The sequence below is a fragment of the Mauremys reevesii genome, linkage group 27 (assembly GCF_016161935.1).
Source record: "Mauremys reevesii isolate NIE-2019 linkage group 27, ASM1616193v1, whole genome shotgun sequence".
Classification (NCBI taxonomy): domain Eukaryota; kingdom Metazoa; phylum Chordata; order Testudines; family Geoemydidae; genus Mauremys; species Mauremys reevesii.
This window is the reverse complement of record NC_052649.1, coordinates 9247406-9260228: the sequence shown is the minus strand read 5'-3', so window position 1 is coordinate 9260228 and position 12823 is coordinate 9247406. Positions and strand designations below refer to the sequence as shown.

General features: G+C 55.1%; 1 protein-coding gene across 1 annotated transcript in view; it reads right to left on the bottom strand.

Annotated features, from left to right (window-relative positions):
- The window catches only part of RND2 (Rho family GTPase 2), a 29137-nt gene extending 21231 nt beyond the window's left edge, over positions 1–7906 (bottom strand). Inside the window, exons 1-2 of the mRNA XM_039516443.1 lie at positions 7746–7906; positions 6463–6550 (exon numbers count right to left, since the gene is read on the bottom strand). Of these exons, the coding sequence (XP_039372377.1) occupies positions 6463–6550; positions 7746–7844 (187 nt within the window). The 5' untranslated portion in view covers positions 7845–7906. The remainder of the gene's footprint in view (positions 1–6462; positions 6551–7745) is intronic.
- Between the last annotated feature and the right edge of the window lie 4917 nt (positions 7907–12823).

The window sequence follows — 12823 nt, the reverse complement described above, 5'->3', positions numbered from 1 at the left end:
TGGTGGGTTCCCACACTCCAGACCACAGCAAGGCAGCCTGCTTGCTGAATGCCAGAGGGGTAGGGGGGTGGGGGAGAAGTCCAGATTCCCTGTGTTATTCTTGTCCTGAAAGCACAAACACCGAGGCAAAAACACAACCCACAATCCTGCGCCAAAGCAGCCCCACTGCTGCAAGCGACAGCACAGGCAGACGGCACTGCTTAAATCTCCCAAGCCCTGTGATTAGCAGGTCTACGGGATAGGTGGTAAAGGCACCGGAGTCCTAGCTACACTACAACCCCCACTGTCCCTCCTACGGGTGGGTGAATTCTGGGGCCCATTCTTTTCAGCATAGACCGGTGCTGTCTGAGTGCCTTTAGGGGGCTGCATCGGAGCCAGTGCAAAGCACAGTCAGGCCAGGATCCACACGAGTTACACCGCTGGCGTAGTTCCCCCTAGCATCAACAGGCAGCATGCGATGTGCATCAGCAAGGCGTACCCGAGTCCCAAGCAAGGATAAGCTGCCTCAATGCAAACTGCAGCTTTGCCTGTCTACACGAGGGGGCGCCGTAGGACGCGGGTGCGGCTCTACTGATGTCAAGGGGTGCTGGCCGTTTGCTCCGGCAGCGGCTGTGCCTGCAGGGGTCTGAACTCCACAGCACAAAGGCGGCCTCGAATTACTTGGCTCACTTCCTCCCCTTTAAGGGGAGAGAACAGAGGGATTAAATCCCAGACCGACCAAACCCCACTGACTTGCTGCTTGTCCCACGGCCTCAGAGAGGGGTTCCTGACCCATGTGTCATCTGAGGCGGTTTCTCCAAATCCAGTAACCAGGGCCCAGGAGGGCGTGCTGGGGAAGGAACGCTACCACCAGAGCCATGGAGGAGAAAGGGAGGTGGATGGGAGAAAGTCCCCCTGGTGCGAGCTGGCTGCAGTGAACACACCGGCGATACGCGGGGGCAGCAGCGACTGGTGGCAGGGAGTGAGCAGAAGGAGCATTCAGTTTGCAAACTCTGAGTCACCCCCTTTCAGGATTCAGCTGGAGAGCTCAGTCACTGGGAACAGGGCAAGCAAAACTTTTAGCCACTGCACTGCTGGAGAGAGGGGGACTTGCTGAACCCACCAGCCGTTCCCATAGAGAGCGGGATTTTCCATAGCTAATCAGAGCATTGGGCCAGCAAGGCCGGTGACCAATACCTGCAGCTTCACGGAAAGCAACCCCCTCCACCCACCCCCCCCACATCACCAAAACACAACCAACCTGCCTAGCCCTGTCGTCTGGCCAGCCATCAATCCACCGAGTGGAGACCCACTCAGAGGCCTGGAAATGTCACAGCCTCACCTCAGCAAAAATGTCTTGAGGGGTCACTAACTTACCCAGCCCTTTTGACAGCTGGCTGCAGGTTCTCGCTATGCCTGGTGGGGGAGGGGGAAAACCCTTGCCCCCATCAGATTTCAGGCACCACTCCTGAGACCTGCGGAGGAAGCAAGCCCTGATGGGGGGGACTATTTACCAATCACCAGGGTCACAAGACAAATATGAGCGTTTCCCAGTGCAACCAGTACTTCCGGACTGTGGCAGCACATGCACCTCCATGAGCACAGAGATCGGAATGCAGGTGCCGTGAGGCTGAAGGGCGGCAAAGCAATCTCGCCTCTGCAACGAGAGCACCGCAACTCCCCACTGGAGTCCTGGGCCCGGCAAAGCTGTTCCCAAAGCCATGGGCCCCCCTCCCGCCAGCAAAATGCTCCTCTTCTCCAGACTGACAGGTGGGCTGTCCCCGCCTCCTTTCACGCACAGGCATCAAACTGCTTCTTAATGGTTTCAAAAATTCACATAAAAATGGCGGGGGGAGGAACGGACATCCCTGCTGTGCTGTAAAATGGCACCTGACGCGTTTTCACTCTCACGCTGCGTCTGGGTGTAGGACCGACATACAAAGAAACAAACAAACACTGAACATGACTGACGTCTGCAGGGGGACCTGAACCAGCTACTTGTTCTCTTCACTGTTGAATGCATGTTTGAGATGTAGGGCCTGGGGTGAAATTCCCAGGGAGGGTGCAGAATGCTTGCACTGGCCTCATGTGCACAGGAGGCTTTACCCTCGTGGAAGGCTTTTCAGGGCCAAGAATTCTATTCTAGGCCAGGGTCACCTTCCAGCTATGAAAAACTAAATGGAGAGTTAAGGGTTAAAAGATTTTCAGGAAAAAATCCAAGTCTGCAGTATGATTTGGGATTAATTTGATTCCTCATCGCTGCCATTCACCCTCCAATAACGTTTCCCTAACTAGATTTACCTGTTCTCTTGCCATCTGCTAATGTCAGAGCCTGGATCTGCCACTTAGCAAGAGGGGCAAATTCAGCCTGATAGGCCTACATTAGCCAGCCTCCTCCACACGTCACCTGGCTCCATTAGCCTCAGGCAAGCTGCTCCCAGGAGCTGCACACAATATCGTAGTTTAGAACACGATCATCAACAGGCATCTTGTACAGTCCTACAAGCTGTGGCTGCATTTAGCTCCAATAGAGGGAGTTTTCTAACTAGAGTGCTCTTGCACTAGTGCCCGTTTCTGGACACAGGACCACCCCATGCAGCTCTACACACTTTCACAACTACCTAATTGCAAAGGGAAAAAATTGCTAGGCAGCTCCCCAGCTCAGGTCTCTTTACAAATCCCAGGAGGGTGGAAGCCCAGGGCTTCAGCTTCAGTTACCAGGAGCTGGCGAGTGACAAAAATATAAACCATAGTCTCAAAAGGAGAAAAGAAGGAGCTAGCCAGCAGCACCCTTCCCTCCTGCGGAGGATGGAATTTAGCAGGAACAACACTCCCTGCCTGGAAGCCAGTTAAAAGGGGCAGGTAGCCCCTCGTCTAGAGAAAGAGCATCCTGCGGACTGCCACTCTGCACCAGCGGGGAAATTATCTGCTCCAGATCCTATCAGCTCAGCTGCTTCCATTTGCTATTAAGTGAAACTTGTTTTATCAAAAGCTTCTGTTGACAAGCAGGGCCGGCTTTAGGCCAATTCCCCCGAATCGGGCTCCGTGCCCACTCCTAAGAGGGCCCCGCACCCTCAAGAAAAGCACCTAACTTTTTAATTTTTACTCACCCGGGGCGGTCCGGGTCTTCGGCGGCATTTCGCTGGCGGGTCCTTCACTCGCTCCGGGTCTTCGGCGGCATTTCAGCAGCGGGTCCTTCAGTGCCGCGGAAGACCCAGAGCGAGTGAAGGACCCGCTGCTGAAGTGCCGCCGAAGACCCAGACCACCACCAGGTATTCGAATCGGGCCCTGCAGTTCCTAAAGCCAGCCCTGTGACAAGTGTGTCCAAAGGGAAGTGGAAATTCAACAGCAGCTCAGTCTACAGCTAAAAATATCAGTTTGATTACGGGGGGAAATTGGTGTGTTGCTTTGCAGGACTATTTATTGAAGAACTAGCTCTAGAATAGTTCACATTCAAGCTGCAAAGGAAGGGAATTATCTGGGAAGCTACCTAGTGACCTCTCTCCACAATAACCGTTAAAGAAGGGTTTACACGTTTCCGAAGGAGAAGGAGTGAGAATGAATCAAAGTCTGTTCATAGCAAAGAAGAAAGGGAGATAAATGTTGGATAAAACTCACTGCTTTTGTTTAAAAGACAAAAAGGGTAGAACTGAGTGCGTCACAGAGCGTGATGCAGGTGTACAACACAACACATGTACATAGCTCTAAAACCATTTCATCGCATCATTTTCTTTTAGCATTTGTAAGATCAAAGCAAACGTTCTGGAAAATTCCTAAAAAACACCAAGCGCGTCAAACATGCGGCCATGCACTGGAAAGCGGACGTTTTTAATTCGGAGATGCAGATGCCCACCGCGGAGCCGTTGGTCTCTAACAATCATACCCTACCCCTGAGCTGCTGGGGACAGGCCTCAAGGTTCTACAGTTCAGGAACTCCCCCAAGCAAATCCGAGGCAATTGTTCCGGATAACAAAACTCAGCTTGCACAGACAAAAAGCCATGAGAATGACAGGATTTTCTGCTCCCACCTCATTCCCTAGCAAGCCAAGTGTCTGATTCACCGCCGGTGTAGCCCACCGTTAACAGGCCCTACACGTTTAGCAGTGCAACTTTGGCTGAACTTTGGTTCCTGGGCATTCAGAAGGACTTTATGCAGACACATCAGTTCAATAATTCCCCAGCTCTGAACCATCGCTTTGTGTGTTCAGTCTCCACAGTTTCTGCCTCTAGGTAAACACTGGTAGCGGAAGCCTTTCCACTTCATTGTTTCATCCCTTGTTCTACCACCTCCAACAGCTGCCCTGCCAACCAGTTCACTGCTGCTGCTGCTCCTGCAAAGGGAAAGACCCTCTTTTCTTTTGCAAGACAGAGGGACCTTTCGGCAGCGCACACTTCTCCCATGGCTTCACACACTTCTCCCATGTCAGGAAGCCGTTAGTGAGGACTTCACAGCTGCATCTTGCACAGCAGAGCTAGACCAGCTACCAGGGGTAAACTGTGCTAATCCCACAGCTATCAATTAAGTGATCAGGCAAGGGTGAGATTTAACCGTCCCAAGCGAGGGAATTCCAATGTAAAGTCTCATATGGAATAGAATCTCACTTGTCATTCTGAATCCAACAGCCATCGGTAGGAAAAAACAAACAACAGCCTTAATTAACCTTCCCAGCAGGTTTCTAGCACAAGTGCCCAGCCACGTCCTGGCTACATTTAAAGGTGCACCCACATTTTTTTGCTAAATGCCAACATTTTATCAGCACTGCTACAAATAAACCACTTGTGTCGACTCCCGTTTCCTAAGGCTCTCTGTGGCTTAGGAGGTCTGTACTTATGGCTTCCTGAATGATCTCAGCCGAGGACACAGACAAAAACAAACAAACATTTGTCAAAGGGAAGAGAGTAATGAGAGAAAGGAACCTTCCTGCAGCACATTCCTCACCAAGGTGAGGTCTCCAGTCTTGAGAGCTTTTTCTCCCTTTTCTTGCTAGCCTCACCTTGTACCGAGGAACTGGTTTTATTATCACGCAATTGTATCCATTATCCACCCAAACCAGGAAAGACACTGAGCGCAGCACAGCAGCTGAACGGAGCGTACAGCAGGAGACTGTATTAGTGCAAGCTACAATCCATCTACAGGGGTCACTGTGTCATTTAGTGTGTTAGTGTGGGGCCAGACGGGGTGGGGAACAACTGGGCTGGGGGGGGTGCAGTGAAGCACAGGGCTGTGCAGAGAAGTCACTGACACTACCCCCGTATCAGAATGCAGCCAGTGACATTTCTAAAGCAGCAGTGCAAGTTCCAAGGAACAAGTAGGCATTAGCGGGAAAGCCAGTCGTCGTGAGTGCAGCCAGTGTGCAGAGTGGGTCTACAGCCGCACGCAGGTGTGTAACGATAACAGACGTGTGTGAAGGGTGCTCACACCACTGAGGGAGATTTCTTTGGCCTGGCACAAGGGGTAGAATAACCAGGAATCACAGGTTTCCAATAAACAAGGAAAATCTTGGTTAACTGTCAGCAATAGCTCCTGGGGGACGTTCTCTTGCTGCTTGCGGAACAGTCTCCCAAGGGAAATGGTAAAAGCCCAGGCCCTGGAGACATTTACAACTGGATTAAATAAAACCCAGCACGAATTTGCAGAAAAATCCCACCCCTGAAGGTAGCTGCACCCTGTCGTTTCTGCTCGGTGGGTTTGGGTTTGGTGAAGCAGGATGGAAATAGAGTTTCTAACCCTCAGGGACATACAGCGCAGGGCATGACCCTGCATTGGCCCTGGGGGGCAAGGAGAGGGAGAAAGGACCCGAGACCTCCCCATCTCTAGTTTCGGTGAGAACAAAGCAGTTGTCAGTTCAAAGGTCCAACTTCCATAGGTCTTACAAGAGTCCCAGCAAGGCAAATTGTAGGAAACTATGAAAATACCCACCCTGGCCTCCCCAATAACCCATCACTCGGTCTCCTCCTATGGCCTGCGGGGGTCGGGGGTGCCAATAATTCTACTGTATTACTTTAAACCCCCTCACCTCTCTGGGCAAGGGGCACTGCCATGATTCCCTACATGGGAGAAAGAGACAGATCTGCAGCTGGGTCTGGTGTGTGCTCCACACAGGGAAGATCAACAGGCAGGCTGCTATCACCACCCCATGCCAGCACATCAAAGCTGGCAGGCTGCCTCCTCCTGCCCTGATGAGGGAACAGCACAGGGTGTGGATGGGGCTGCTGGGAGCAGGGGGCTCTGCAAACCTGGCTGGGGAGCAGTGGGGGGATGGGGCAGAGCGGGAGAGGGAATGGAGAGAGTTGGGGGACCCAACAGGAGGAATGGGGTGAGGGAAAGGCAGGCAGGAGGGGAAAAGAGGGGTCCCAGCCTGGGAGAGAGTCCTGACTACTGAATCCAGGATGCAACATTCTCATGAACATTTACCAGCCAAGCCACAAAATCTCCCCTCCCGAAATCCCCTGCGCCCCCATCTGGCCTGTCTGCCCCCTCACCTGAGGTGTCCCACATGTTGAGCTCGATGCGCTGCTTGTCGATCTCGAAGCTCGCCGTGTAGTTCTCGAACACGGTGGCGACATAGTTCTGGGGGAGGAGACGAGATAAGCCCGGGTTAGCAGTGCCCGCGCCAGCAGCCCCAGGGAGCCGAGCGGATCCTGCCCCGCGTCAGCACCAGGAGCTGATCACAGATTGTAACTGTCCCTGACAGACCCCAGCCAGCGTCTGGCAGCATCCCCAGCCCAGACACCAGCTCCCCTGGTCACACCCCAAATCCCCCACCCAGACCCCCAACCCCCTTCATCCCCCATCACACCCCCCAGCTCCTCTCCCTCCCCCACTGCACCCCCAGCCCTCCATCAACCCCTGCTGCACCCACAGGCCACCCCTCGTGCTCCCCCAAACACCCCCCCCAAGCGTCCACCCCGATCCCGGCATCCCTCACATCCCCACTGCACCCCCAGCCCTCCATCAACCCCTGCTGCACCCACAGGCCACCCCTCGTGCTCCCCCAAACACCGCCCCAAATCTTCCACCCAGATCCCTTCATCCCTCACTGCCCCCCAGCCCAGCCCCCCAGCTGCACCCAAATACCCCACCCAACTCTCCCAGCCAGAACCCCCATCCCCTTCATCCCCCACTGCACCCCCAGCCCTCCATCAACCCCTGCCGCACCCACAGGCCACCCCTCGTGCTCCCCCAAACACCCGCCCAAATCTCCCACCCAGATCCCTTCATCCCTCACTGCCCCCAGCCCCAGCCACACCCCCAGCCCAGCCCCCAGCTGCACCCAAATACCCCACCCAGAGCAGCCAGCCCCCCCTTCATCCCTCACTGCCCCCAGCCCCAGCCACACCCCAGCCCAGCCCCAGCTGCACCCAAATACCCCACCCAGACCCCAGCTCTCCCAGCTGGAACCCCAGATCCCTTCATCGCCCATCGCACCCCAGCCCCCATCAACAGCCATTCCCTGTGCTCCCCAGCCACACCCCAAATCCCCACCCGGACCCCAGCCAGAACCCCGTCCCTTCATCCCCACTGCACCCCAGCCCTCCATCAACCCCTGCCGCACCCACAGGCCACCCCTCGTGCTCCCCCGACCGCACCCCCAAATCTCCCACCCAGACCCCCAGCTCTCCCAGCCAGAACCCCAGCCGCCTTCATCCCCCGTGCTCCCCTGACCGCACCCCCAAATCCCCCACCCAGACCTCCAGCATCCCCTGGACCCCAAATCCCCGGCCGGACCCCAGCCCCACCGCACCCCAGGCCATCCCCGTGCTACCTCGGGGTAAGAGTCCTTGGCGAAGACATGCAGCAGCGCCGTCTTGCCGCACTGGGTGTCCCCCACCCCCACGATCTTGCAGCGGGCCCCGCTCTCCATGGTGCCGCTACGCGCCCCGCATCGCGCCGCCCGGCTCCGCTCCGCTCCGGACCCGCGCCGGGCGCCCGGGCGGCTTTAGCCGGGACCAGCCCCCGCGCCGCCCCGCCCCCGGCTCCGCCCGGCACCAACCAGGCGCGGAGCCGCCGCCGCCGCCCCGCCCCGAGCCCCGCCTGCGACCGCCTCTCCCGGGGCTGCGAGCCCGAGCCGGGCCGGCCGGAGCTCGGGCCAGCGGGGCTCGGATACGGGGGCGTCGCTGCGCCCCGCCTCTGAGCCCCAGCTCAGCCCCCCATTCATCCCTCCCGCAATCCCCCCAGCTCAGCCCGAGCCCCCCAGCTCAGCCTGAGCCCCCCGAGGCCCCCAGCTCAGCCCGAGCCCCCCGAACCCCCCAGCTCAGCCCGAGCCCCCCGAACCCCCCAGCTCAGCCCGAGCCCCCATTCATCCCTCCTCCCTGAGCCCCCATTCATACCTCCCGCAATCCCCCAGCTCAGCCCGAGCCCCCATTCATCCCTCCTCCCTGAGCCCCCATTCATCCCTCCCCACAATCCCCCAGCTCAACCCTCCTCCCGAGCCCCAGCTCAGCCCACGCCCCCCGAGTCCCCAGTTCATCCCTCCCCCACAATCCCCCCAGCTCAGCCCTCCTCCCCAAGCCCCCCCAGCTCAACCCTCCCCCCAGCTCCCCAACTCATCCTGCCCTCCCCGCCCACTCATCCCACTCCCTAACTCTCCCCCAACTCCTCAGCTCAGCCCCCTTCCCCACAGTCCCTGGGCCGGAGGTGCCAGGGGCTGTTTCAGCCAGTAACTCCTTGCCTCTTGGTTCCCCTTTGCGCTTGGCCCGCTGGCCCCATGCTGCCGTGTTTGGGTCACCAGCAGCACAGGAGACGGGCTGAGTAAGAACTAGGGGGGGGGGGGGCGCACGTGCCGATGAACCAAACTGTAAACCCTGCATGTGATGGAAACCGGGTTCCAGCACCCATGGGCTGAACTGAACTTTATCTGGGGGCGCAGGAGACATCTCAGCCGCTCGCCTAATGCACTGACTGTGTGTAGGGTTACACCACCCCAGAGCTGGGCTCTGCAGTGCTGCCCAGGGGGAGCTACCAGAGGGAGCACCCAACTCTGCTTTCGGGGGGGCCTGCAGTTAATTCCCCCCCTTGGTTTTTCGGGTGGTTTTTAATTTCTCAGCAGTAGGGTGGGTTTGAATGGAATGGGATCTATTACAGTAGCTCCAGGCAGAGGCCCCAGACAGGCGTGGCACCCAGTTAAGGCAGACTCTGTACAGACAGGTAGTCTAAGCTGCTGACCTGCCAAGATTTGTGCCTATGCTTACCGGGATGCGGCGAGTAGGGCTACTGCAATATATCAAGGATTGTGTGCCTCAGTCTTTGCAGGATTGCAGGAGGGTGACCAGATGTCCCGATTTTATAGGGACAGTCCCGATTTTTGGATCTTTTTCTAATATAGGCTCATATTACCCCCCACCCCTGTCCCGATTTTTCACATTTGCTGTCTGGTCACCCTAGATTGGGGACTGAACAGATGTGATTAGAACCCAGCATACCTTGCTCTGCCAGCCTCTGGCGAGCTTTAACAGAGACACTGCCAACATGAGCAAGGTCCTGATCCCGCCAGGAGAACTCTGCCGACAGACCCTAGGCCCACACATGGCCCCATTCCCGTAAAAGGGGCTCTGCTCACACAGAACCGGGGCCTACAATCCCCCAAAGCAGCTCTGTCATTAATCTGCAATGGGCGGATTAGAGAAGCGCACAGTTCATCATTAACTGTTATCGATAGCACACTTTGGGTGACTTAAGTGCTTTACAAATAATAATAATGGCTTTTCCCTGGTGCAAATAATGTATCTCATCAGTCAGTGAAGGTGTTGTTTCTGCAGGCTGTGGATACTGGTCTCTGAGCCCTGGTCCAGAGCTGGTGGAAAGCAAACCTAGTAATAATGATCCGCCAGCATCCTCCTGCAACCAAACTTCTAGCAGCTGGTTACACACTGAGATACGCTTGCTGAGCTGCCAGGCCCTTTCCTGGCTCTGACCTAGCCAGATGGTTATAACTAGTTCTGGGGAAGCCTTTGGCACTTCCCAGAGCACCTCTCTTGCCTCTGTCTAAAGCTAAGAACAAAATGTCAGATCAGGGTGCTCACCACAAGGGAAGCATGAACAAATACACAGGTGTTGCCAGAGCAAAAATCAGAAAGCCAGACCTGAGCCTGCATGGGCCAGCGGGTCTTTGCACCTTTTTGCCAGCCTGTTGTCTGGGTTCACCAGGGGGGCCTGGTGAAATTGCACTTACAATCACATTTGTGAGTACTTGTGAAAAACAGGAGTTTTCACAGGTCTTTGCAAAGCAGGGCTTGGTTGTGTTGTGGGAGGGCCACCGGTAAACCAAGTGTGAGGAGTCATGTGGTGCCTAGGCCATGTGCAGTGGGGTGAATTTCATCCTCTGTGCAGTGCTGACCTGGCTTTAACTGAAAGTACCTTTGTATGTTACAATGGAGGTTTCTTTTTGTAGATTGCATAGGGTGAGAACTGTGAGTGTCAGCTCTTAGGAGCAGGCTCTGTGTTTTGGGTTACGTTCATGCAGCATGGGGGGCCTGGGGCACTACCATCATGCAAATAATAACACAATGAAAGGCACCAAAGGAGCTGGAAAGCATCCCAGAGGGCAGTGCTGTTCACCCTCGCCTAGCACCGTTCCTCCTGTGTCGCCCCAGCATGTGTTAGTCCTTAGTCAGGAGCAGAGGTGGTAGGGGAATATGTTTTGTTCCTATGAACATTTTCAGCAAAAATTAAAAACTTTTCATTTTCATTAAACATTTTCTTTAAAAAACAACAACAGTTTTTAGACTTTTTGTTTTTGTTTTCAGTTGCCACAACATTTTGTCAGTTCATTGTCCACCTCCAAAATGTTGACAAAATTTTCCCACTGTGACAAAAACGCCGTGTCTTCAAACCATTTTGAATTACAAACGTTGACTAGTTCTACTCAAGAGTCTAAAACCTCTGCATTATTTAATTAAGAGCATCAATAGTATCTGCAAAGACAGAAGGCTGGGCTGCTGGCCATTTCTACAGGCTTCTGCCTTCGGGCAGATTCACAGGCCTGGTCTGAGCTGCCACAGCCTTCTGCAAAGAGTTTGGTAATTCCAGCTCTGCAGTGGAGGGGCATTTCTCACTATGTATGGACCGCGTGTCTATACATTACGTGCACCGATTTTAATTAGCAACGTTCTTGAAAGAGGAAGGGCTCCTTCTATGCTAATATCTCACTGGCTGAGTTGCAGAAAGATTTACCCTAATGGCAAATTTTAATTTGTCAGCGACAGGCTGTCACAAAATGCTGTAAAAATAGAGATAACGAAGACACAGCGACTCTGAAGAAGTGGAAATAGAAATGTTTTGGCAGCGATGGCGGGCGGAGGGGGGTTATTAATGGGCTGCGGGGCTCATTTGTTAATGCTCAAAGCATGTCCATTTTTCATGAATAAATGTGCATAGGGCAAAGGACGGAGACAAAGCCAGGAAAGGTGCCCAGAGAGTCCGTGGGGCTACCAGTGCCCAAAGCTCTCAATTCTCTACCATCAGCTAAGGAGTCTGTCCGCCTGAGCGCTGACCGGGACGCGTTTCCGCAGACTGGCTTGCACCTTGCAGAGCGGGCTACAGCTCCATTGCACATTGACAGGTCAGCCCCCCCGTGATCCCTGCCAGGATCCATGTCTCCCCAGGCTCCGACATGGCCGCCTGCCCCGGAGGCAAAGGCCTTATCTAGATTAGGATTTAAGGGGTGACGTTAGCGCACTGTAAAAGTCCAGTCTAGACAAGGCTGTGCGCCTTAGACGTGTTAAAGCCTAGGTCCCCCCCACCCCGACACCTTCACATGCAGGCAGGGGCGTGGGAAATCACAGACCAGCACTGCCAGTCCTGTATAAGTGGAAGCCAGGCGGTTAGTGCTATTATTCCTTTAAGCCAGGGGTGCTGCCGCACACCCAGCCCCCCTCCTTCGAGCACCTGCGCACTCTAGACAAGCCAAAGGAGGCTGGGTGGGGCTCTCCTTGCAGCCCTGCGGCACAGCTGCTCACAGATTGTAAGGCCAGAAGCACCCTTGGGAGCATTTACTCTGAGCTCCCCCATACACAGGCCACAGGACTGACAGAATCCCTGCTGGAGCCAGAGCACTGCTAGTTAGAAAGCCGTCCAGCCTTGACTGGAAAGTAGCCAGGGATGGAGAATCCAGCCCAGCCCTTGGCGAACTGGCCCAGTGGCTAATTACCCTCACTGTAAACTTTTGGGCCTTGTTTCTATCCTGAATTTGTCCAGCTTCCACTCCCAGACACTGGCCCGTGTTAGACCTTTGCTCCAGAGGGAGTGGACGAGTTTTCCCCACGCTCAGTCCCTGCGGCCTTTGCAGCAGCCTCAGCCCCTGCTGACTCAAGCACCTACGGGAGAAAGGGGTTGATTTCCCAATCCCTCCCCCGCAGCTTTTCCAGAGCCAAGTTGGGAATTCGGCAGCGAGTCTTCTGCAAAGACAGGAGGGGCACAGCTGCAGCACGTGTCCCATTTGGTGCAATCGACCATTTGGCAGGGCAACACTTGCATAATCTGTTAGCCAACCCACACTGGCAGGGAGCAGAGAGCTACCCAGTGAAATCCCACCACGCTTAGCACCACTTGCTGTGCGTGACAGATGGTTTCCACACACAGTGCTGACCATGGTTTCTCCAGTGGCTGGATATTCCCTTTCTCAAGGGAGTTTTGGATCATTATTATAACTCACACAACTTCGCACTTCCATTACTATTTTATTTATGGTAGCACCCAAGGCTCCCAGTCAGGATCGGGCCCCGTTGTGCTGAGCACGGTACAAACACATTGCAGGAGGCAGTGCCAAACCCAGGCCTGCAGAGCCACTGGGTAGCAGCAGCTCCATGCTGCCACCCAGTGGCATCTGTAAGGAGCTTGTGCCAT